This window comes from Pseudochaenichthys georgianus, chromosome 22 (assembly GCF_902827115.2).
Source record: "Pseudochaenichthys georgianus chromosome 22, fPseGeo1.2, whole genome shotgun sequence".
NCBI lineage: Eukaryota > Metazoa > Chordata > Actinopteri > Perciformes > Channichthyidae > Pseudochaenichthys > Pseudochaenichthys georgianus.
The window spans coordinates 25155597-25182894 of NC_047524.1; the positions used below are offsets into that span (position 1 = coordinate 25155597).

Below are 27298 nucleotides of genomic sequence, written 5' to 3' on the forward strand. Positions count from 1 at the left end.
GCCAGGTGTGAGCAAGGAAGTTGTTGGAGAAGCTTTGTCTGGCTCTACGCCAAATACCTCAGTGCGAGGTGATTGGTCCATACTTGATGGCCACGGGGCACTGAGGAACAGCTATTAGAAATTAACATCAATTTGACATGTTCATCGTGCTGTTTGCAGCCCAGAGCTAACACTTCCTGCTGAGCTCATGCCACTGACAGGTGAGTCTCTTTGAGTCTTTCTTTCTTATAATATTCACTATCAATTGCTCGCTGCAACCTTTCACTTGTAATTTGCCCTCAAGCTCTGCTCAATTCTCGATACCACCAAAAGACGATATAGTCTACATTTCTTTGTCCAACGACTGATTAAGTTAGCCTCTGCTTCCATCTGCTTCCCTCACCTCCAGCTAGGGTGTCCCATTCCAAGCATGGCATCAATCAAATGTGGAGATTCACACATGAACATCACTGACATTTAAAATTGAACAGTTTTTTTTTTTACTTTGTCACAAAAAAGGTAGAACATTACCGTAGCTTATGAGGTCATGTTATCTAGAAGCTGTCTAAATGAACAGTTGGTTTAGGCTGACCTATTTCAGCTATTGTCTTTCACCCTCACACACACAAACACACACACACACACACACACACACACACACACACCATGTCTCCTCAGTTTGAGCACTCAGACAGGTAAACGCACACAAACATACATGAATCTGGGCATGGATGTGCGGACACACACACAAAGATGCATCATTGTGCTATTATTCTGTCTCCAGTTTGTGCTCTGACCCTCTGGCCCTGCGCCAGTTCATTTGCATATTGTACTAATGAGGTGTTGGCACTGTGAACGAGGGGTGAGGCACACAGGGAGCCACACACACATAAAGGACATGGGAAAGACAGACCGACCGACCGACCGCCGACAGACAGACAAATGGGAAATTCCGTTTTAAAGTTTTTTTTTTTCTCGATTAACATTAACATAACATTTCCTCTGAGATTCCTTATAGAACGTCAGAGCGGGGCACCGTCCGGAGTCCGCCTCACTCCCCTCCAGGGGCTCCCCCGTCCTGAGGGGACGTCACACCAGCTGCCACCGCTCCAGCTTCCATCTGGGCACGGATACATGTCCAGGTGTGTGTGCCTGTCACCTGCCAAAAGAGTTGCGTTTCCCAAAGAGAGACGCTCGTAGGCAGGCTTTCAAAATCCAAAGACAAACACAGCAGAGCTCAGCAGAGCTCAGCAGAGCTCAGCCCAGATCCTGAAGCCAAGGTTCAGACCTGTCACTACGTGTATGACAGGCGAGAAAACAACAACCTTACTAAAAAGGACAAATGTGTCTCTACTTCCCATGTCCAAAAGCCATTACAAAATCTATTTGATTTGGTTAAAGAAACAGTTACAAAGCACTGCGTAGATGTTCACACATGCACAGGAAGATTACTAAGGCATGATCTATGAGTTGTTTGCAAAGAAAAAACTGTGCTGTACTACGATAAATATATGTATGACTTTTTCTTTGTAAAACCGGTCAAATCAGACTACTAAATATGTTTTTGGTGTAGCAAAGGTTTTTTTGAATAATATTAGATAATATATTATAAAGATACTGTGAAGTCATTTGAGGCAGCTCTCAATCAAAACAACAAAAGACGGAGTTTGGTTGTAGCTCCGTCATTCGGTCAGTTTCTCTCAGTTAGAGTTTAATCAATGTTTCTGGTTCAGGAGGGAGATGTCTCCCCGCCACAAAAACCAGATGCATTAAACTGCTCAAGACACTGATTAAATTAGATTCACTTTAAAAGTGGTTGTTTCTCCATATCCTGTAGGTCTGCTGCAGGTCGATGACTAACATTTGATCAGTTTGTTTCTCTGATCACTTTAGATCCAGATGCTGGATGACTAAATCCTTCAAGTGGCTTAAACCTTTTGGGGTTGTCCCTTTCCTGTAGTGTTTTATATAGGTTTGTGTGCATGTAAATGGTCTGCAAAGGCTAAAACCCCCGTGTTCCCTCCAGAGGGAGTTCCTCAGCATGTACAAAGGGGATATGCATTTATACAGGCGGCCAAATGAAAATGATCTGGGTTGGAACATGGGTGAAAGCATTTGGGATAATGTAAATACACAACCCATACATCATTTTATTTAGAATTTAAAATCCAGAAATGTTACATATTCTATTCTAAAAATGAAAACACACCTGCAAATTCAAATACGAGATGTTAGTTTTTACCTTATTCTAGTTTATGACACCTATACGTTTAAGAAAAGACAAAGGAATGTGTTCATGTGCTTGGCTCCACTTTAACAATCTCTACGCCTAGTTATCCGGGGTAACTTTCTGTCTTTATTTGCGCTGGATGGCTGGCAGCTATGAGATAATCACCTTCCTCTCTGTGCCCTGAAGCTGTGGCAGGCAGGCCTCAAGGCTGCTTCGCCTGAGCGGCAATATGCAGACACATTTCTTCACACACACACCATTTTCCACGAGCACAAATACACAGTTACATACACATGCTCAGAGTCTTCTCTCTTATTTTGCGTGCGTGCCCTCCTTGGGAGATGCAAAGTCAATTGTGGAGCCTTCAGGAGCAGGGAGGCAACCACGGGGCTGTGTGTGGAGGAGGTGAGTGTGTGTTTGTGTGTGTGTGTGTGTGTGTGTGTGTGTGTGTGTGTGTGTGTGTGTGTGTGTGTGTGTGTGTGTGGAAGAGGTGATGTGACATTTCTGGGCTGACATGAAGCCGCACTCTGCCCCCACGCGCCTGGAGGGAGCTCCCAGGGAAAGACACTGATGGAGGTCTGGGGTCTCCTGGGGGGAATTTCACGGTGTGAACAAAAAGCCCTGCGATGCGGCAAAACACGACACAAGCTAGCTGTTTTATGCTCTGCTGAATCTCGTGGAAGCAGTGGAGTGTATATGTTCATGATGTAGAAAGATATAAGGATGATATCTGAAATATTAACGGATTTTGGGATGTTTATAAGAACATATGATAAATCACCCTGCAGATGACACATGATGAGCCACTGTTAACGCCATCAGTATTCATATTCATTTCCTCCTCTAGCCGCTTTTCAACCACAACATACCAGCCTACAATCAACCCGTTTTTTTTCTCCTGAGGTTTTCAAGCCCGAAAACTCCTGAACGCAAACCAAACTGCAGAGAAAAGCAGATTGTCGGAGCTATTGCAACAGAAACAGGCAACATGTCATCACTTTTCTGTCACATTTAAAATCCGACCCTAAATGATATGTGAACGTCCCTGCGGAGTATGAGGCCGTAGCAAAGCATCCTCGCTCTAACCTACACCCTTCTTTTTTTTTGCCGCTGAGCGTCACACTCACAGAGGGTAATTCATCACCGCTAATTGCCTAACTTAATCTTGGCACTGTGTCCAATGAGCAAGCATGTTTATCGGTGTATGTGTGGGCGTCAGATAGCGGGAGAAACCGTACGTCTGTGTGTCAGACAGCTTCTGCCTACAGCTGAAAAGCAAAACTCCACCCTACATTTAATTCCTTTAATCCGCAAAAATGTCAAATATCGCGCTGTCGTACGCGTCAATTCTCACTTAAAATGTCACTGTTGGTGACATTCCAACTCAAACTGGGATTTGCAGCGCATACAAACCTGCAAAATAAGTTGAATCGCATTGCAAAAACTTGCAAAGGAGTGATGTGTCGGTATTGACAGTGGACAGTCAATAAGTAAATAAAAGTGAGCAGGCAGAGCGCTGTGACAGACAGAATAATTATGTAGTGTGAGCAGCGTGGAAGCAGCACCTTCCATACAAACTAATCCAAGAGCTTAAGGCTCACAGTAAACACGCACATAAGTGATTATCGTCGTTAAACTATCAATCATCTTTCGCCACACACAAACACACTCGCTATAATAAAGAGTTATGCAGCAGGGATGTGAGAAAGTAGCAACCAGAGTCACCCTAGGAGGGGATTGGGTTTCATGGATGAGGCAGCTGAAGATATTTCATGCAACTTAATGCTAGAGCCGTCCCCCTCCTCCTCTTCCCCACGTCTCCACAGCACACACAGACATGAGATACTTCTCTTCAGCCATGACAATATTTTTTTTTACAGTTGGAAAAAAAGACAGAAAGCCTGCAGGCCGTGTTGTTGTGGCCAACCTTGTGGGTGCATGAGAAAAGAAACATGTGGGTATCACTTACACAAATGGCCCGCATGAATGTGCCCGAGCTAGACAAAATATAGAATCTGAGCCTCTGTGGCAGCGCAGGCCTTTCCTGTGTTTGTGATGTTTGAGCATTCTGCTGATGATGGGTAAAGGAAACATCCAACATGGCGGACTGGCTTCTAACAGCAATGTGTGTTAATGAAATGACTCCTTTATGTGTGGGTGATGTCCTCTGAATCTGTGCTAAAACATTGATTGGGTTAACTGTAGTTGCCCTTTTCTGTACCTACTGCTGATGTGTAGATCAAGTAATGGTCCATGAATGAAACTCATGGGCTGTTCTAGGGGTGGGCGAGCAGGGGGGATATTTTTTAATAATGTAATTTAAAACAATTGTAATTTATTCATTTTTTGACTTCATACTGAAGACCAGTAAAATTGGTCTAGAACCGCCTCTAAAAACGTAAAACTGTCACAGGACACATTTATCAATACCATTAAATAAGACAGCATTAATGTCTCAATTTTTAGGGCAAAAGCTTCAAATCAATAAGGTCAATTTCCTGCCTAATGTTTAAAACCGCAATTTAATCTCTTAATCTGAAACTGAAATAACTGAAAAATGAAAAATACTCACTTACCTTGAAATTTGAGTTAACAGATAATATATAACTAGGGCTCAAAAATGATCAAAGCCCGTTTCCACAATTTTGAGTTTATTTTCAATAATTATGAAAATTAATGTAATAATTTACTTTTATCATTATAAAATATGTATGTTTTCTATGGCAGAAATGGGCTTCCATACAATATCTACCTAATTATCAAAAGGCTGCAAATCATTCTAATGATTCTAATCATTCATTCCAAGTTTCAAATAATGAAATGTTTTTCTCAGGTCAAATCTACAAGGCCGTTCCCAACAGTTGTTTTTTTTAACTGACGTATGGCCCATTTCCACTGCAGGGCCTCGCACGGCTTAGTACGGTATAGTTAGGCCTTGATAGGCCAGCCTCACTTTATGCTGCGTTTCCATTACAGTTTAGGAACTGGGGTAGTAACTATAGAGTGGTGAAGTCACGCCCATCTACTTCCGCCCCATGGGAACTTATTTCTGAAAAATTATGTATTGAAGTCAATGGAGAGAGAAAGATTATCTTTCCATCCCGTTTGAATTGTGCCATGAATTACACATATGATGTTTGTCAATCTTAAACAATCATTTCCATGTCAAAAAAGTCACAGTTTGTCTTAAAATTGTTGAAATATAAGACTATGAAAAATACGCAACTAGAAAGACTACAAATCCCAGAGTCGCGTAAGTGAATTTAGCTAGCTGACATTAACGTTACACATTACACTCGTGTTACTCACCGAAACCTTGTAAAGCCGGTCCCGCATGCTGGAACCGACTAACTCCCCTTTTGTGTATGTACAGTTCTCAACATGGCCAGACGTGTAGTGATTTTCACCTCTTTTAATACGTTTTGCTTCATTCTGAAAGAAAGAGGTGAAATGTGGTGTTGGTGACGTATGCAAGACCAGAGACCTGTAGTTCATTGAGCGCTTCACACAAAAAAATGTGTTACTTCACAGTTTGACTTGCAAAATTATCTTTTAAATTGACAAATATCATATGTGTAATTCGTTGCACAATTCAAACGGGATCAAAAGATAATCTTTCTCTCTCCATTGACTTCAATACATGATTTTTCCGAAATAAGGTCCCATGGAGGTCCCCCGAAAGGGGAGGGACTTCGCCACTCTATCGTAACGCAGTGTAGGCGGAGCCGTGACGTCATCTTCAATGCAAAACACAAAACCAACATCAGCCGTTAGCCCTCAGAGCTCACAGCTCCTCATATCTGTTCAGAAACTAGACAAAAGTTAAACAAGTACAAACCACAGACTGCCTGTGTCATGGCGAATACAGTCGCTGGTTTATTTATGTCTGTATAGGCCGTTGTTGTGAGTGTGGACGGTCGGAGCATATACGACGTTAGCTTAGCCGATCTCCATTCAGAAAACACGCATTTTAAAAGTTTTTTTGCCTGCCGTCTGTCTGCAGACTTGTCAAAGCATTACTTCATGGTTTTTACTAACCGGTATCAGTATGTTGTTACTTCGGCATCATTTTGAAACGTGTATTACAATTAAATCACGGACAAATATGTTCATTTTGTTGTAGTTGTAGCCCCCTTGCCAGCGTTTCTCTCTCTAGTTTAGCATATTCAGCCCGGTTGTTGGGCCGGTAGGAACCTGGATTTTGGAGAGCCAGAAAAACTGTGAAAAAGTACCCGTTAGCTGGAACTACCCCTAGTGGAAACGCAACAAAAAACGGCATGCGCCATTACATTCTTTGTTAGTTTTAAGTGGAGCACTTCATCTATTATAATTGCATAACGCACTGTTACTGTAATGAACAAAGTGGGTTTAAAGTGCCATGACTGATAGCTAATTTATGAAAATTAAACACTAAGAACCAGCATATTTTTTTAATTTTTGGACTAACTTTTTTGCTGGAACACCATCAAAAATAGTGTGATGGCATGCTATCTATCGAACCTCATCAGGAACAATTTCCTCTACTACAGATATGATCTAACCTGTCTCTTTGAAATTCAGACTTTTATTCAACTATAAGTTGCACAAAGAGCTGTCTCCGCAGTGAGAGGACTTCCTTTGAAAGGACTGTCTGAGGCTGACTAAGGGGAGAGCAACTTGAAAGAGCATTGTTGCATCTTTGTACTTTTGACATCTTTAAAACTTAGTCAGTGTATTCGCTTCAGTAGTTTTAGTACCAACAGACAGGAGTGTCAGCAGTAAGCTAACTAATGTACTGTGGTGGATGTTGGCAGAACCACAATGTATTATTTCCACCTCCACATATTATTTTAAGGTGAAGTGTACGCTTAGTTAGGAAATATTTTCAAAAGAAATATTTAGTTGTATCCATACAGTGAGACAGCTGACCTGTCTGTGATTCCAAGATGAAGTGAGGAACGGTATTTACCGTTGTTTACCAAAGGTGATTATCAGAGCACTTTACATTTACAAGTCATCTCTCACCTATTCACAACCCATTCATTCAGAGGTAAGGGGCTACCACCTATTTAAGTAAGCTAACATTCACACATCGTTTGCCACCCACCAGGAGCAACTTGGGTTAAGTAGCATGCCCAAGGATACATCGACGTGTTGACTGCAGCGCCCAGGATCTAACCCACAAACTGCAAAGTAAGGCGCTGAAAATATTCTTGATATAGCAAACTGGTATTTTTTTTTTTTAGATGGGTCTTTCTCTCTAGTGTCTTTCATACTGTTGGCCCCAATTCACAGCAGTTTATTTCTTAGCTTCTTGCTGATACTTATGTGGCCTGCTGACCATTACTGACTGTAGATAATACACTTACTATGGGTATACCTCGTATAAACCCACTTCAAAAAATCGAAATCTCCTTTTAACAACCTCCGTGATAGATAGATCTCAGATTGATATGGAGCTGCCTTGTCAACTTTGTTGTGTGTCAAGTAGCATAGACTTTTTTTTCCAGACCTTCTCTGAAGCTCAGAAAGAAAAAGTGTAATTCAAAAGCAGCGTTTTCATCTGATATGAAGCTCTAATAGCTCCGCAACTGTCACACATTCTCCCGCGAGGTTTCCACATGACAGACTCTTCTTGTCATCACCACGACAAGACAGATCATTTGTCATCACTTCAACATTTAGTGCAATGAAAACTACAGACTTTTCTATCAAAGTAAATGGGCTAACATGTTAAGGTAGAAAATGAAAAACACATAGTATGAGCGACAGTACAGTAGACGCAAGGCTCAGCTTGATTCTCATGCTTTGGGGAAAAGTGTCAGAAAAGAAAAAGGATTTTACTAACTGAAATGAACAAAAAAACTCTAAGTGCACCCCTACTTATTCCTGCTCCAGTGCAGTGCTTAAAAAGTGATTATGTTTAGATGAATAACTGACTTGAGGACAGACAAGCAGGAGAGTAAAACACGTCATACTCACAGCGTAATTCCTTATATATCCCAGCTTTGGTACAAGAAAGAAAGGAGATTGTTTAACTACAGTCATTGGGCGGGAAAATTAGAACACAATAACAGCTTTAAATGTTCCCTTTTGCTTGTTACACACCATGGTGACCAAGTCATTTAGCAGTCATCGGCCCAAAAGTGGTTTTGTTGTAAAATCCGTGGTTCATTCTCAGTGGTTTCTTGGTATTTATTATGTATCATGCATTTTGTATTCAAGCCAAACCTGAAATAGTAATGACAGGGTTTTTAAGTTAAAATTACATTTTGAAGTGTTGACTCGGAATTAAGGAGGCAATTTTCTCTTGCTCTAATAAAGTGCCCCACGTTTTTGTAGGCCAACCTGAAGTTAGCATCGCCCTGGTTCTCCTAACTAGAAGCCAATGGGATTTCCCATCAGATTTGTGAGTATTGCAGAAAATGAGCTATGTGTCAAACCAAGTTGTATGACACTTTACTGTATATTTTTTGTATACAAATAATCATTTATATGATTTTTGAATGGGTAAATGCATTTATCTAAAGTAGAAAGTTACAATTTGACTATAAACAAAATACATTGCAGTCACATGTCGCTTCTGTTTGACGTAATGTATAGCAGTCTTTCTTGTTAACAAGGCTTTTTTTTTTACACGTAAAAGCTTCAAAATTCACACTTTTTTTTCTTCGCTTGTGTTAACCATAGACTAATTGAACATCCAGTTTTTATGTCCCAACAGAACCTAATAGACATTTTATTTAAATGTTTTATGTGTAAAATAAATGTACAGTTTTGTGTTTGTAAATACTGTTAGCATCTCAGCTAGTACAACCATAGCATCACTGTCACTACCCGATCCGTCCCCCTGCCCGATCTGTACTGCGCATGTGCGAGATGGTCCGCCATATTGGAGAACTCCGGACGGCAACCCAAGATGGACACTTGACACAGTGGCTTTTGGCAAAGCTGAAAAATAAAACGAGAGAGAGATGAGTTATTGTTATTACAACGTGACTTCACTATTATTTAACAACTCTTTTTATGGGGTTCTTTTATTTGGGGTTAAGTACATTGTCAGAATAAGTGAGAAATGGATTTAACTTCTGTTAGACAGCTATCATACTGAATACATATTTACTGTGAATGTATGCAAAAATGTATGGCATATGGCTGTCTAACAGAAGTTAAATTCATTTCTCACTTATTCTGACAATGTACTTAACCCCAAATAAAAGAACCCAATAAAAAGAGTTGTTAATAATAGTGAAGTCACGTTGTAATAACAATAACTCATCTCTCTCTCGTTTTCTTTTTGAGCTTTGCTAAAAGCCACTGTGTCAAGTGTCCATCTTGGGTTGCCGTCCGGAGTTGTCCAATATGGCGGACCATCTCGCACATGCGCAGTACCGATCGGGCAGGGGGACGGATCGGGTAGTGACAGTGACAATCACGTTAGCTAACCGTCAGGCGTACATTTTCATTAGATGGGGGAAGCACTTGTCTGTTGCTCTACATTTGAAAATAATACGTAGAATTGTTCCTCTCCCTCACAAAAAGATTACAATTAATATAGAAGTTAGAACAAAGTAGTTCTGACACCAAGTTTGCAAAGTAAAATAAAGATTGTTACTGGCTGGTAGAATGCAATGTATACACCCTGTGTTATGTTATTGTGTTCAGTATGACCATGAGTAACTTACAACAACCTGTCATATTTCAGACCCAAATCATTTTAGCTAACCAACTTCACACTGACTTCAACTTAATTTGTGTATAAACTGTGTATAAAAACGTTTAGCTCAATCGGGGTGCAGTGCATCTGTAAAGAATGCTTTACATTACTGTCTGTTTAGTGTTGTGAGCTTTAGCTTTACTACCCGACGTGATGCTAAGCTATGCTAAATACCTCCCGCCTTAAGCTGCCTACTTGACACACAGACATGACAATGGTATCTGTCTTTTCATTAAAGTCGGGAAAGTAAAGCTAGTTAGTGTACTTCCCAAACTGTCAAACTATTCCTTTATCGATTCATGCTGTTCTCAACCATCGTTAACTACAATTAAATGTGGAGGTATTTCATGTTTGCCGTGTGAGTGATCCATTCGGGACTCAGTGATGATGACCACATGTACTTGCCAGGAGATTTGTGACATACAATCTGCAAAGCCTAGAAGAGAAGTTGTAAGTGTTCAAGTGCTGGTTAAAGGAGGGCAATGTACCTTGTTTCTCTTGAAATAGGCTCTACGGCAGGCAGCAAAGCACTTCTCGCTGCAGAAACTCTTCAGCTCACTCCCCATGCTCAGAGAGTAGCGCTTGACGCCGACCTTCTGGCACCAGGCGCACAGGATCTGCATGTTGGATGCATCTTCATCTAGAAACAAAAAAACAAATGGTAAAAGTGAGTAAGGATAGATATTTTATTTGTATTTACTCCAAACATTCTCTTGCACTATTTTATCTGTTTTATTATGTCCTATATATATTCATGTTGCACTGTTGTAGGAGCCTGTGACTTAAGTTTTTCATTGCCATATCTACACTGTAGCTAATGTGCACGTGACAATAAAGCCTTGAATCTCTTGAATCTCCTGAATATGGCCTTATATTCCTTTTTGTTTTAAGTTCAAGTCCATTGAAGATAATGTCCACAGGTATGCAACAACTGAATATATTAAACACAAAGACGGCAGGGCTTGTTTAATCCGCTCAAGCCACAAAAATACTGTGGGATTCATGAGCTGGGGAATTTGGAAGATGCCTTTTAGTGGCTCTTCTATGGCGGCAATAAAGTTGAAGTGGACACAATGAAGAACTTGAGTGACGCTAAAGATCAGCAGGTCTAGTCTGTGATGTGTGTTCTGAGTGGGTGTGATTTATTAATTATCAACGATGAGGGCCCTTCGAGAGTAGAGAAAACGAAAAAAACGAGGGTGGCTGTGTGTATATATACTGAAAATATATTTTTAATAGTAGTAAAGTGGGTGTATATTTGTATGGGGATTTTTATAGCAGGGCCCTGGCAGTTAAAGTAGACTGCAATATATTATCAATACAAAGAATAAAATATTTGTTATTCAGTTTATAAACAGTATGCTAGTCAGTACATTTATTTCTCAGATATTGGTGGTTTGCCCGAATTCATGACCTGTGTGGAAGTGTGCCCGCAAAGAAGGCGTTCTAAATTTGATTTAAAGGTCAAAAACATCTCCTCTGACTTTAGATTTATGGTTAGCCCTGACACATTTCTGAATAAATCTTTAGTTGACCTCAACACATCTCTCGTTTCAACGGAATTCATTTGGTGCATAAAAAAGGTTTTTGGGCGAACAACACTATAATCTATTGAAAGCTGCAGTAATAGCTTGAAACCTAGTTCCCCGTTTGATTTAGAGGCCGGTGCAGTGCTGCTGTGTGGGCAACAAATGATTAATTATTATATTAAACAGAGCCTCAGTGACAGTGAAATGCCTCCTCTGTGGTAAACTGTGACTGCCGGTGATGAGCTGCAGGCTTTTAGTGCCGTCGTTGTTGCAATAAGAAGAGATCCTCCGAGATTCCCTCCAGTATTTCCCAATTATCACATTATGACTACGCGAGTGTGAGGGCGAAGAAACCCAGGCCCATTAGTCTTTCCCCCCCGCTCACCTCCTTATCGCACGCTGGCCAGGATTTTCACCTCTTGTTGAGCTTAACGGATCTGCTGGGCCATCAGATTTTAAGTAAAGACTAAATCACAATTAGGGGAATAACTCCCAGAGGCCCTAAAGATAGCACCGTAGACCTAACATGCATATTGTATGTCTTTCCTCTCCTTCCTATAGTCTCCCTGCCTTTTGGTATGTATCTGGATTGCTTCCTGAAAAACCTCCTGGGCTGACTGGGTGGGTGGATCGGGGTTTCTACATTTCTCAAAATATGTCGGTACCACAGCATGATGAACAGGATCGAAGGCCAACATCAAATCACAACATCTTCCATATTATCTCAACATTTTCATGCAAAGCGACATCTTGAGGTGGAGTTGTTTTTCGTCTTCCCGCGACCTGGCATCTCGTAACAAGCTCAAAAACACTCACATCTGCATGAGCGGGGGGAAAGCCGGCAGTAATTATGCAGCCTCCGTGCTAAATGCCACCATCATCTGCGTACCTGCACCTCAAAAGGTCCTTTGTCGGATTTTTGCGGGGCACATGAATAATTCAGCATATGTCTGAGGGTGGAGAGGGGGGGTGAGTTGAAGGGGGTGGTGGCCGGGTGGCGAGTTGGTGCTGGGCTTTAAGTGGGACCGCACCATCTGCTTCCCCGCCTGGGCAGGGCCAGCGGGGACTCCTCTTGGGCGATGCCAAGGCGGTCGCTCCCTCCGCTGGGGCGTAGCAGCCTCCTGTGCCGCAGCAGACGCGGGGGATAATGAAGCCCTCTGTCTGGCCCAGGAACGAGGACGTTTCCTCAGAGAGTTGACGGGGTTATATTGACACTTGGGCAGGTGGAAGAAAACAAGGTGTACAGCAGGTAGCTAGCTCATTAGTCGCCAGTCCCTGCCTGGTTTGGAGGCTCTCAGGACGTCGCGCAGACAGCAAGTTGATGCATACACATTCAGCTTTCTGCTAAGTGCTGAAGAATCAGCAAGTAGGTTTTTACTGTCACTACAATGTATTCTGTGTGGAAAACAGCTGTGGGTGAGATATTTGCCAGTTCTTTGGATTCTGACCGGAGAAATCATTGTGAGTGCTTTGTGGTTGGGCTGAAATTAAACCTTGATCTTTTTAGAAATGTTAAATATAGCAATTTCAAAGCATTTTTGATGGTTTTTTCATGTTGGGCGACAGGTACAAACGCGCTTCAACAGCCCAAAACACTTCCATTAGAAGACATGCGCTGCACTTTTACAAACGATGCAATAGCTCAGTTGGTAGAGCTGGCAGCCCATATACTGGGGTTTGGTCCCTGAGTAGCAGACCAAGGTACGAATCCGGCTCGGGACTATGTGCTGCATGTCATCCCCTCTGATCACTACAATTCAGACACAAGTTGCCCAAAAAAAGGATGCGTATAAAAAAACACACATTTTCCAAAACCCATGCACCAACTTTACAACACAGCATTTAGAAAACATTCACAAAACGCTGCAAATAAATAAACGATGCAAGAAGCTTAAAACCGAATGGCAACAGGGACAAAACAAAAGTGACAAAATACTTTCGGGGATTATAAAGTTGGCAGAAAATCACTGGAAACATACCTAAAATGTCAAATGTATTTGATCTGCTGTAAGCTAGCAAGCTAACGTAGCTTAAACTTTTATTATTTATAACATAACATAGGATTTCACAAAGTATTTTTAAAATAGTTTATACATTATTCAAATATAGGAATAGTAGATAGGATTACTTAAAATATAGTACCTTATATTTCATTTTTTTCCCTTTAGACCCTTGCGGTTTATTCTTAAAAATCCTTACCCTTACCCACCCCCCATTTTCCCTGTGCTGGTCTATGGCCTTGTACAGTAGAGGGTAACGGGGTACAGAGTCGCTCAGATAAGCGGGGGAGTGCATCTGACGAAGAGATAGGTTGTTGTGCTCCCTATCTCGGTTTCTTATATATAATAGAACTGCTCGGGTCTTGATAGATTGAGTGGGGAAGTTCATGAGATCTTTCTAGAGGGTTATCAAGAATAACTTTTATCCAATGACCTTTCCCCTCTCTGTCTGTGTCTGTGTCTTCTCTTGTTCTGATTAACCCAGACACATCTTTTTTCTTGTTTTGTATCTATATCTACGCCGGGATCCGGAGTCGAGGCTGATCCTCTTGCTGTAGTCCTGTGTCTTGGATCCACTATCCTGAGTTCTGGATTAAGTCGAGGACGTTCGGGTCGTGGCTGAACCTGTCTCTGCGGTCCTGCCTTGGGTCTCGTCATGCTGCTTCCCTGATGGCTTCCTCAGGATCGTATTACAGACACATGTATTTCCTAACATTCGGTCTATATGCTGTAAAATGTATTATCTCTTCGATTTACACACGGCATCTATTGCACGTCTGTCCGTCCTGGGAGAGGGATCCCTCCTCTGTTGCTCTCCCTGAGGTTTCTCCCATTTTCCCCTTTAAACTGTGGGTTTTCTCTGGAAGTGTTTCCTTGTACGATGTGAGGGTCTAAGGATAGAGGGTGTCGTTTTTCTCATACTGATATTCTGAACAATCTGTGCTGTTGTATTTGCTGTAAAGTGTCTCTACTGTAAGCTATTTTTATTTTATGTACAGCACTTTGGCTCGACCAAAAATCGTTTATAAATGTGCTATATAAATAAAACTTGATTTGATTTGAAACTTGTCCATTTCTAATATTCTGACAAAACACTTACAACTATGAAACAGACTTACTCTGCCAACAGACAGTTTATAATTCCAAAATATCAACAAGCGTCCCAACTGTGTCCCGCTTTTTGCAGCAATTCTTTTATTTGCAGCATTTCGTGTTGGCAGTGTTGTTGTGAAGTTGGTAAATATGCTTCTTCATTTGTCATTTGTTTTGGCAGATGTATGTTTTTATATTTGCATACATTTTAAAAGTGCAGCGCGTTAATTCTAATGGAAGTGTTTATGGCCGGTGGAGCTCGTTTACCCTTGTCGACCAAGGTCGTTTTTAGTTGACAAGGAGTTATATGTACTACTTCTCAACCTCAATATCTTTCCAAGTGTCAGTACTCCTTACCTAAGGGGGGCTTGATCAGTGGCGGGGGGATCATGGGGACAATGATGGGCATGTTGCCATGTTCCTTGGTGCCGGGCATGGAGGTGGAGGGCTCTGTGACTCCGTTCCTGGAGCCTGGCAGACAGTGGGAGCTGTTGGCTCCATCCGGAGAGCCTTCACCGCTCTCTGTTGAGGCGGGGATTTTTGGCAACAAGTTTTCTAGACAGGGGGAAATTGAGCAAAATAACAGCATTACTGAACAACTGATGAGATGCTGTGCAATAATCCGTAAATTATATAATAAGAATAATGTAAAAGCCTAGTATGGCTTAATTTGACATAAAGGGTCATTTTTGTACACATAGTTGAGGCACAAGTGATAAAGCATGTTAGCATTTTTTTATTTTAAAAGCCCTACAGAAACATTGTGAAAAAAAGCAACAATGAAGGTTAAAGACTAACTGGTTAATTGACAGTGGATAACATGACCAAATACAATGTGAAATGGGTCACTCATTTGGACAAGAAGGTCAAAGACAGACGTTTCCTTAAACGTGGGTTCTGATTAGGGCTGTTAACGCATTCACGCTCAAGATTATTCTGTAAACCTTAACACGTTGAAATGAATAACATTACTAAGTTTGACCACAACTGCTTCCAGTAGTCCCAGTGTGGATGCTTACCTCGTATCGCATGGAAGTGAAAAGGCAAAGAAAGTGGTGGGACTGTTTGAGTGTATGTCACTGATTGGAGCTCAAAATAAAGTTCTTTGTTTGCTTAGATTTGTCAGGTGGACAACTGAGTGTTAATGTCGCTCTGTGTCTCCTGGGAGAGTAGCAACAGCTAACTGACTACTAACAAGTGCACCATATCAACGTTATGAGATGACAGTATCTCATTGCATTGCTCCCAAGAGGCCAGAAATCAATTGAGGCCGGTTTAAAGCTCAGAAAACCTTCTTAGTTTGAATTAGTTTCATTTGAGTTTAATACACCTTTATAATTAGAGGGCAGCTAATCTGTTCATTAGTGCAGTGTGGTAGTGGAGCTGACTTCACATACGATTGACAGTTCAGGAAGCATGAGCTAACACTTAATTGTTGCATTTTCATTGGTTCATAGAAAAGATGACATCACAATGTTCCAACTGAGCCCTGCCCACTTCAGTGCAATGAGGATACATAATGTGTTGTAACCTTGTGACCTTTAAAAAGGCCTTCTTACTATGCATTTCACGTAGTAAAAAGCCGTCATAATTACATTGTTAAGTACCTTTAACAAAATAACAAAGACGTTTCATATTCTCATTACGTAATAGATTTCCACGACCCAATAACAAGCACTTATTTCAATGTCTTTCATGATCTCTCCACACCTTTGAGGACGGAGATGTGCTGTGGCGTCTCTCCCATCTCCAGGTTGTCAGAGTCTCGCAGCTCCACCTTGTCGTAGCCGTACCAGCCCAGCAGCTCGTTCATGGTGTTCTCTGCAAAGCTCTGCAACACAAACACCAACCACTCAGACTAGCTTAGTGACAGAGGCAAACGTCTTCACAGTTGAACGAGAATGCAGGTTACTTGTGAAAGGAAGTGCAACGATCTGTTACTTTGTTGCATTTGCCGTTCACATTTCTTCAACTGATCATGCAGAGATATTGCAAACTCAAAACAAATGTTGAATAGAATACCACAATGTAGGTTTTTCTCAAGGTGTTATTCATAAGTAGGTAAGACTACCTAATTGGGATTAACTCTGTCTAAATGCTGCAGAGCCAAACTAATGGTCTTGATTGTAAACTTAAATAGGAGGAAGTAAACAGAGTGTAATAAAGACTGGTCATAGAAGAAAAAAACAGCTTATCACATAAGAGTAAAATAGAAACCAATTGAATTTGAAAAAGCACTTCATCTAATATGGCAGAGGGGTTTAATGTCAGAGATATTCTATCAAGTTTATTTATGGTATACGTTATCTTCGTAGTTCTCAGTGTGCCTTAACCCAATAGAAAAGCCAACTAAGTTATGGGTTTTAAGCCGTTATTTATTTTATTCTTATATAATTTCACATTATATGATATATTTTCATATGTACAGGTTTTTATGAATGCAATTTATTTCATTATTGTTTTTTATGTATAAAGTATAGTATGTTGTGCCGTTAGAAGGGCCTGGGTATTAAGATTTACTTACCAAATAAATCATACGCCAGCTATTGTGCATATGAGAATATCATTATGCATTATTGGTTTATGCCTTCCTTTGTTGTTTTCATATCATTTTCAAATTCTATTGTTCTTGGCACAGCCCTGTTCTTGCCATTTGCTGTCTATTTTAAAGTTTGATTCCCTGTTTTATTTCTGCAATATTTACACTTGTTTTGATTTATTGTCTTTTTTCTACTTGATGAATAATTGTGTAAGACTATTCCTTAGTTCCCAAGCGCTTTTTAACATTTAACTGGTTATATATTAGAGTAGGAACACTACTACGGTGGCCGACAGGTGCAAACGAGCTACAACAGCCCAACATCTCCATCAGTAGAAATACGCTGCAGTTTCAAAACATATGCAAATAAAAAAAACACAAAATGGGCCAAAACACATGCAAATTAAGAGACATCTTCACCAACTTGACAACATATGTGCAGCATTTAGAAAACATTGACCAACTTGTTTTCTATGTTCTAGAATCTAGGCCATTGTAGCACTTTTGCACCTGTTGGCCAATGTACATCTCCATCTTTGTGAACAACCAATCACAATACAGAAAAAACACTAATAAAGAGTCAAAGACATTGGGATGTCACTGAGCAGCAAATGGCACTTCCTAGTTAAGAGCATATAGTCCAGGACACAGTCTTGTGACAAATGCCGTGCAAGTTGCTTTGAGCCCGGCAGTAAAGTCCTAACATTCAGCAGCAGCACAGCAACGCAGAGTGCTCTGCAGGTAGTTAGTGCAGGCATGCAAAAGTAAATCCAACTATATGCAGGTGAAACATATTTCCTCCTCAACAGCCACAGTCAGTAAACACTGTACTCCAAAGGAAACCCTGCTAATGCATACAGTCCATTATCTATACACCTCTCCCATGGAATGTTCCCATATGCGTTAATTCACTGAACCAGAAACGTTGGTAAATGGTTTAAGCAATCGTTTGAGTCACAAAAATTGAAACAAATTGAGGATGATCAGCTGTAATGATTTGGTCTGAGCAATAACATATTACTCACAGGTCACGTAACTATCAGCTTAGAGATAACACTGCTCATCTGCACTTTAAATAGTGTTTAACTCATATTGGTGCTCAACAGTTTTTCTGTAAATGTGTTTCTATGATGCTCATTTGGAAACTAATGGATAGGGACTTGTCTGGGCACCATGCAGCAGGGAACTGTACTATATATTGCCATGGAGATGACCCGCCTTGACATGCCATTGGTTGGTTTGCTCCAGATCAACTTGACAAGACTCAATGCATTTCTTTACAGCCAGTCCCACTTTACTATGTACTGCATTATCTCATCAAGTCACTACACACATAAGTCACTAAATCAGACAGGAAAATGGCAATTACAAATGTTTTATCTGGCACATTTGCCCGGTCTAAACTGCAAAATACAGACAAATATAGATTCTTGGTAAAGCAAATATGTTAGTGAATCAGCCTTCATTGTTCTATCATGTTCATTTTCAGGTTCATATTTGTATATTGTGCTTCTGCTGTGACTAACTTGCTCTGATTGGTTAGCTGGCCAGTGCTGATTTGTTAACCGCTTAGAAATCCTGCCCCCTTAGACCCCATTTACACTGGTACGCAAACGAACCGAATTCGATATCAAAAAAGTCTTCCGTTCACACGAGACCGCTCGAAAGTGCTGGAGACGCTGTAGTACATATGCCAGGCCTGTAAGTGGCGCTGTACTTCCGCCACAAAATACACCAAAAGCAGCGAAGAAGACCCCTGAGCATGGTTGCCATGGTTGCCCTTCTGTTTATGCTCCGCGTGGATTTAGCAACATGTAGTTCATGTAATTCTCCATGTCCACTTGTTGCTGATGATTGTGGTAGAGGAGCTGTAGATTTTGCACTAACATCTGTAGCATGGTCAGTAGCTACTGCTACTGACCATGCTACAGCAGTGAGCAGCAGAGGTGGGGAGAGGCGGGGCTATGGCTTCATCGTTATCAGGAAATGATCGTATAGGGCGTACACACGCAGCCGTTTGGCCCCACAGAGCGTTCCGTCCGCAGATCTATCCACCTTGGGACCCGTTATCGTTTTAGGGGTCCGTTTCCGCGGTTCTGTTATGGCGTCGTGTGAACGAACGGGCTATATGCAAGAGAAAAGTAGCAGATACAACCCGTTTTGTTCTCGTGTAAACACCGCCTTAGCCTATCAAGTACAATGTGTTGGAACACCAGCCAATAGGAGAGCGAATTTCACCAAGTGACGATTACGAAAGTTAACAAAGGAGTACAATAAAGGCAATTCAACACATTGAACATGGATTGCTAAGAGGCGGGACATTTCTGACACATAAGAGATTGACCAATCACAACAAGGCCATCCAGCTAACCAATCAGAGCAGACTGGGCTCTGGTTTCAGACAGAGGGTGAAAAGAGGTGCTGCAGCACAGGTAGTATGAGAAAAATAAAGAGCTTTTTGAACATTAAAGCATGGAGACACGTCACAGTAGAGACACTGCATACACATATGAACCCTTCATTAACACAATATGTCTTTTTTAAATAAAAAACCGTTGGGTTTAGGACTGATGAAACGATACATTTAAAGACTTCCCCTTCAACTTTGAGAAACTGGGTTGGGCATTTTTCACTATTTCTCACATTTCGTAGACAAAGCGATTAAATCGAGAAAAGAACCAGCAGATGAATTGATAAAGAATATGATCGTTAGTTGCAGGCCATCATTGCACACAGTGTTTTCATCCCGAGAAGATGAGAGAGAGAGAAGTTCTGACATGAGTGCAGATTCCTCTGGAGAGTGTGCTCTCACTACTGGAGGCAGGATTCAAGTATTGATTCTTGATTTCCTGTGGGTGGAAAACTGACCGAGTCTGAAACCAGAATTTAATTTGGCCAAATAAACTGAAACTGCAAGGTCTCAGTGGAGATGGCTTATGGTGTATTTCCCCAATGAACCACCTTATGTAGCTTGGCCTGCATGGTGGAACACCAACATGGAGACAGGAGGGTCAACCGAATCAATTAGTGAATCAAATACAACTAACAGAAAGCCAGCGCAGTTTGGCTATTGTGTACAGAGGTATTATAGTAAAGGCGATTCAATGGGGAATAAACCCACACACACACACATATTAACACACAGTTTTTTGGACTGCCTTTGCATATTTGAGACATTGTAGTATAGTATGTTAGCAACAGAGGCAGATTTCCTCCTGCTTCATTGGCACATTCACTCTGTTTATGTGTGGTATTTGCAATTAAGAGTAGTAACTGCTCAAGGATCAGTTTTGCTTTGTTCATACAGAGCACACAGTTTCTGCTTTTCTGTGCAGAAGTGAATTATCCACACCAAGTAAAAGGTCTAAACACTGGAATGAAGAATGACAGCAGTTATTGATCTGCCTGTTGTGAAATACCGCTGTGGTTGGGTTGTCAATGGGCACAAAGGTGGAGGGTTCACTTCAAGTCAATTACAGGTGAAGCAGTGTTGACAAGAAACCCTATGTATGAACATCTGGACGTCCCATTGCAGCATCTAACACTGACAAGAAGACATGCGGCTGTTATTAACAGTAATTAAAGTCTAATCCAAACACTTAGAATCTCAGGGTTTCTCTTCCAAAGGTTGGTGGTGAAGCAGTGCAGCTCCTGTTTGCTCACGTAACAGTGCTTCTGCTTGAACAATGCTGAGTGACAGCAGTGCTCACTCTTCCTGAAGGTTCCTGGAAGTCACATGTACTACCCTACCACTTCCTGATCCCAGCTAAAGCTACAGTGGAGGAAATGAGTATTTGATCCCTTGCAGATTTTGTAAGTTTGCCCACTTACAAATAAATTAACAGTCTATAATTTTAATGGTGAGTTTATTTTAACAGTGAGAGTAAGAATATCAAAAATAAAATCCAGAAATAGACATATATAAAAGAGAAACATGTATTTGCATTTAACTGTGGGAAATAAGTATTTGATCCCCTTGTACTTCATGTGTTAGTACTTGGTGGAGAAACCACCTTCTGCTTCTTCTTTAGCCTCTCCTGTGTTGCCTTGGCCGTATGTTCAGGGTCATTGTCCCGCTGGAAGACCCACCCATGACCCATGTTCAGTGTCCCGGCTGAGGGAAGGAGGCTATCGATCAATATTTTACGGTACATGTCCTCGTCCTGTCCCCTTAGCTGAGAAACACCCCCAAAGCATAATGTGTCCACCTCCATGCTGGACGGTGGCGATGGTGTTCTGGGGGTTATAGTCAGCATTTCTCTTTTTACTAAATGAACATCATGCTGTATTTAAAAAGTTTTTAAAACTAGTGATTGAGAATATAAAACTGTCAATAAAATGTTAACTGAGGTAAAAAAGTTGTGAATATAAAGATATGTCTAACTATGGTGAGTCGTTAGAGTCCCAGGTTGGAATCCGAGCTGCGACACTTGACTGCACCTTGCCGTCACTCACTCCACCTTCAGTGTCTATGTTAAAGAAATGGCCATTTCCACTGATCATAATTCCATTGTTGAGGTCTACTAGAATAGATTTATACTGTGCAATTTTCCAAACTCACATTGGTTTCGCATACAGCATCTCTGTAAAGTATGTGTATTCACTCTCTCCACTAAACGGCTCGTTGCAGCTCTTGCCCCCCCCTCCCTGTGAGTCCAGTGTGCTCCGATTGGCCGGGACCAGTCGGGACGTTGTGAATCGCGCTAAGCTCCGTGGAGGTGTGGTTTCCTTGTTTAGCGATACACAGCGAAACACAGCCAAACTCACCCTGAGCACACACAAAGTCACAGCCGAAGTAAAAACAATAAGTGTGGCTTGATATTGAGAAGAAAAAGGTTGATAGATGCTGTGAGAATGGGTCTGCAGAGAGAATGTCGCCGCGATCCCAACTGTCTGTTATCAGCCTGCAGCCAGGGAGGAGAGATCAGCAGAGCTGCCTGCACTGAGTGTGTGAGGAGGAAGTCCGTGGATTGGTCAATTTGGACCAATCAGCGGGGGCTTAACGTAACGGCTCCGCGGACGTAACGTAACGGCTCCACGGATTGGTCCATTTCGTTCCGGGGACGACATGACATCATGATGTCCCCGGAAGAATCAAATGGACAGTGACGTGTCTCCAACGAGGCGTTTTGGGGAGGTATTTTCTGTTTTAGAGTTTTACTCCCGACATGGTGTACTTTGAGGGTTTTGACTCTGCAGACCGTTTACATGCATAAAAACCTTCATAACACACAAGGGGACGGCAATAACCGGAAAAGCATGACATGTCACCTTTAAGGCGCCCTTAAAAAGGCAAATATTCCTTGAAAAGTAAAAAAAACATAACTTAAGAACATGAATGATATCTTAACTCAAGAAGTTTTCTAACCAAAATGTAACCGTGCTCTGGCAGACTTAAAGTAAACACTGGCAAACACAACTGTAGCAATTATCCCAACTTGAAGGATGAAACCCTGTGTAGAACAAGTCAAGAAGAAAAACCTTTTGAACAAATGAGTTGGAGCATAACCCAACTCCTGTGGCTGTAAAACAACCGCATCACAGAGACAAAAAAACACAGCATCTCTCTGTCTCCCTTTCCTCTCTGCCATCCTGTCCTCTGTGTCACGCTACTACTTTGAGAAAGTGGGAGTAATATTAAGGGTGGAATCTAATCCCGGTTGGCGACTCATCAAAGCAGCGGCACCAGCTCTGGCTCTGGCTGAGCTGGGGAGGTGAAGGCTACCGAGGTCTATATACCACACTAAATGTATAGCCTTTTGATTTGGTTTCACACATACAAAATCCCTTTTTTATATCAGTGTTTATTCATCCCAAAAGCCTCAGCGGAACAAAGGTCAGCTGGAAGTGCAGTTTCTGCTTCAGGTTGCCAAAATGATGTTATTATTTATGGAGTTACAAGGGTTTGAAAAAGGCAACATTTGATGAAACCCACGCCTCCAGGACTTATTATATTGTTGCCCTTTTAACCCTGACCTTTTGTTTGCTGCCAAGATCAAGTTGAAATCCCCTCCGCCAAACTTTCAGTCCATGTCAGGGTTATTTAAAAACAAAAAGGCAGCGGCACCATACGATCTGCTTTGGGTGCTCATTGTCCCCAGAGAATGAGAACTATTAAGTGATTCCCACAACTTTTTCTATAGAACCATCTCCACATCAACTTGTCCACTTTACACAACAACAACAACAACACCACCACCACCAACAACAACAACAACAACGTAATAGACTGACAGGCATAAAAGCTCAGTAATGCTGCCAAGAAGACAAAAACACTTTCTATTTAGTGTCACCATCAGATTACAAATAAATCTATGCGTTTTGATTGAGCATCGTCCATCCATCCATCTTCTGCTTCTTATCCGGGGTCGGGTCGCAAAGGGAGCAGTTCCCTTCCCAGGGGGGTATACTATGAAGCAGGATTTTCGCTTAGCCGGCTAAATTCAGGGAAAACTCCGGCTTTCCGGTCATCCGAAGCTGGTTCTCTTTTTAGCAGGCTAGATCTCCATGGTAATATGCTAAGCAGCTAACCTGGTCGGGACCAGGTTAGGTTGCAGGCTAAGAGCTCAACTCAGTGAAAGCACCGCCTGCTGACCAATCAGAGCTCAGTGTGCGGAGTTTAAAGCGATCAAGTCATATTACAGGAGAAAGGAAATACAGAAAAACTGCCGTCGCAGGAAAGACGGCCGGCAAAAATCACCGACTGTGTGAACGTGAACATTAATAGAATATCACCTCCATCTTCAGAGCAATCTGACTATTATAACATTAGCGTTAAGAAAGCTTACTTAAATATCGGCCACAACATAAGTAACCGGATCAGAGTACATTAAGTACAGTCCGCGGCATATCACTTCATAATGTATCATATATCTCCTTATCTGAGTCAGCTGAGCCGTATCTGGCCGTGCAACACTCACAGTGTCACAGACTGGATGCAGAAGTATTATTTTAAGCAACACATTAAGTTGACGAAACACTCGAGTCAAATGTAATTAAAGTCAGATCGTGTTTTAGAGACGGGGCAGTGATATCATAAACCTGTTAATGTACGCATTCAAACACTTTTGCCAGCTGTATTCACCTTGCAGGTGCAGCTCTGTGGCTTTGATCCTGGATAAAGTGTTTAAGTCATGGATGTTTAAAGTTTAACTTCTTCATATGTCTAATATTATAGTTGAATTTTCATTCAGGAAGTATGACGCTGCGCTGTCAGTACGCTTCTCCATGTTTGTGATTGGTCGAATGCTCCAAATACCACCCCTTTCATGTGAACGCGCACCTAACTAGATAGGACACGGCTGGCTTGAGCGATCCACTTGATAACCAGCGTCGTAGTACAGTTTAGCGAGAGCGCGTATGTTTTGGATTAGGCCAACCGGCTAACTCAAACATATCCAGGTTAGGTTGAACCAGCTTCGTAGTATAGGCCCCCAGACCCGGCGGCAGACATAGGTCTCTGGGCGGGCATTTGATGTACCAGGGCGGGCCCACTCCGAAACTTACATTTCCCGGGAAAACTGAATTGTGAAAGAGCTGACATGCTGAAAACCCAACGCCTGCAGGGGGGTCTGGGGAGATTCTCCCACAGGAGATTTTTTGAAATACTAACATAAAATACACATTCTGGTCCTCTCTTGAGAAGAAAAATAAATACATCTATTACTACACGACATATTTAAAAAAATGAATGCCATTTCAGTTTTTTGTTACTTTGTTCTGAAAGCTGAACCTGCTGCTCCTCACAGAGAGAAGAGGGAAGAGGCTGTGAATTACTTTACATTGTGGATAAGGGTGGAAAGCCCCCATTGTTCTGTGTGTCAACATGAAAGACAGCCCACACATCAATCATCAAACCGTGGGGTCTTATTTAATTACGTGTTGATTTCTATCAACACGTAATGTTTTTTGTATCGATGTATATAGAGATGTACGACAGCAAAAATATTCTCCGTCGGGACTTTCTGCAACAACACCACGTCGTTATCTTGATTCTGATTGCCAGAAGACATTATCAAAGATGTTATCTAATGTTAGCTAATGAGAAGATGATCACTACGTGACAAAAGTTTTCAAACCGTTTCTAGTCTTCGGTATTTCCAGACAAGTGACTGCTGAAATCAATCTTACTAACTGCGTCTGTGCAATTTACTCCGAGCGAGTTGGCGGACTTTATTTAGCTTACTTTAAAGCCATTTATTGGTATGGCTGGAGCCTACCCAAGTATACCCTGGCGCCTCCACTGAACATAATAATAAAACAATTAAAATGTTGTATTCAGCCCTGATTAAAACAGCGGGCCCAAATCCTGGCTGGTCGGGCCCAAATCCTGGGGCCCGCCCATGACGCCGGGTCTGTAGGCCCCTGGTCACACTCATTAGCTCTGACTGAGGGATTCCAAGGTGCTCCCCCACCTGGGTCTGGGTCTGCCCCTCGTCTCCTCCCAGCTGGACGTGCCCGGCACACCTCACTAGCTGTACCACCTCAACTGACTTCTTTCTACGCAAAGAAGTAGAGGTTCTACTCCGAGTGCCTTCTTTTATTTACACATGCTTATTTAAACATCAAGGACATTGTGCTCTTCGCTCTAAGATCACCTTGTAGCAAACTTAATAGTCTTTAAAGGGAATACTTCACCCCCAAAACGAGCTTTTGTTAATCGATGACTCACTCACTTGTTCTTGTAGGACTCACGTAGAACGAAGATTCGGAAAACTGAGAAACCTGTTTTTAAATTGAAGTGAATGGAGGCTGCGTTAAACAACTGCAAACAAACAACTTATACATCTGTTTACAAACTCTCACACAACTGTTCTGCATAAACTGTCTCACACTTGCACAGGCGTGTTACTCGTCTTGTTGGGGGTTTTACGTTCACCATGCGAGACAAATGATGTCTTCTTAAAGAAATCAAGGTAACAGGTGGAAAAATACCCTTGACATAATGAAATGCTGTGTTTAAAGCGCCCTATGTAACTTCTGAAAGAAGACATATCCTACTCTTGCTGTAAATATAGATAATATACTTGAAATATGTCCATATTATTTCCTCTAAATGAATATATTATTCTAAGAGAAGCCTACTTGTCATACTGTTGGAAGGAGGCACAGCTACAGATGATGAAAGCAGCATACCATATATTAGCCTCTCAGTAGAGTGGTGCAGGTATGAGTCCTAAAACCTTTCTTCTGGTTCGCTCAATCAAAGTCTAGGATTTGTTGAATGGATTTTGGTTAGGTTTGTTGTTGACACATGCTTAAGAGATTGTTGTTTTTTGTTCTACAACATAAAATATGTCAGTAAACACTGCGCTGTTGAATGTCAGAAGCTTCTAGGTTCACTAAAAAAGAAACCACTAAACGTCATTGGAGTGAACACAAGTCTGTCTTCAGCCTAGCGGAGGTGATGCTGAGCATTTCAACTGTGATGTTCATTTATAGCCTAACATTAGGTTCTTACTTCTAGCGATTGCATTTAAAAAATGATAAAGTGTTGCAAATATGTGGAGACTGAAAGTATCGTGTTCAACAAGACATGTAAATACACATGTGTTGGCCACAAAGCTTATTTTCTGCTATAATTCAAACTATAATGGAGGAAGTGGCTTTCTGTATGTGATCCCCTGCAGTACTCTATATTCTCACAGTGTGATATTTGAAGATTATTGTGCTCAATTAGGACCGTTTGTGCCATCAGCTTTGAAATCGCTCTGCTAAAGCGTTTGTGCACTGAGGGTGTGACCTCTAATATGACAATATGACAATATGTTGTAGCATTTATACAAACTTTTAACAAGACGAAACCATCAGCAGAGAAACACCCATTTTGTCCTCGTTAAAGACAAGATGGTGGTTTAACAGAGTCTGTGCAGGACGATGATACTTTCACAACAGATTCACGAGCTGATACTTCTCTGTCATATATTCAGCAGTGGACACTGATAAAAATACATTTAAATTCTCTACAGTCTTCCCCTCAGTTTCCCTCCAGTAAGACCCATTGGTGGCCAGCAGGGCTTGTGGGAATGATGATGGTGGGAACTGGATACCTTGTGGACAGAAACCAGAGCAGGTCACTGTACACCGTGATAACATTCCCTGAATCCACATGCCAAGTTTCCCCTTTGCCTCCTCCTTCTCCACTTTTCCACTCCTCTCCTCCTCTGCCCTCTCCCTCCTCCTCTGCTTTCCATTCCCCTCTACTTTCCTTGATATCTGATCTGGCGGAGACAC

General features: G+C 41.6%; 1 protein-coding gene across 4 annotated transcripts in view; it reads right to left on the reverse strand.

Annotated features, from left to right (window-relative positions):
• sobpa (sine oculis binding protein homolog (Drosophila) a) overlaps window positions 1-27298 on the reverse strand; it is a 46850-nt gene that overhangs the window by 16276 nt on the left and 3276 nt on the right. For 2 of the 4 annotated variants that reach the window (XM_034110772.1, XM_034110771.1), the window contains exons 2-4: window positions 16237-16357; window positions 14884-15081; window positions 10394-10545 (exon numbers count right to left, since the gene is read on the reverse strand). In XM_034110772.1, the coding sequence (XP_033966663.1) occupies window positions 10394-10545; window positions 14884-15081; window positions 16237-16357 (471 nt within the window). Of the gene's footprint in view, window positions 1-5518; window positions 5642-8170; window positions 8195-10393; window positions 10546-14883; window positions 15082-16236; window positions 16358-27298 lie in introns of all 4 variants that reach the window. The other 2 variants (XM_071207267.1, XM_034110770.1) reach the window with 2 other exon arrangements.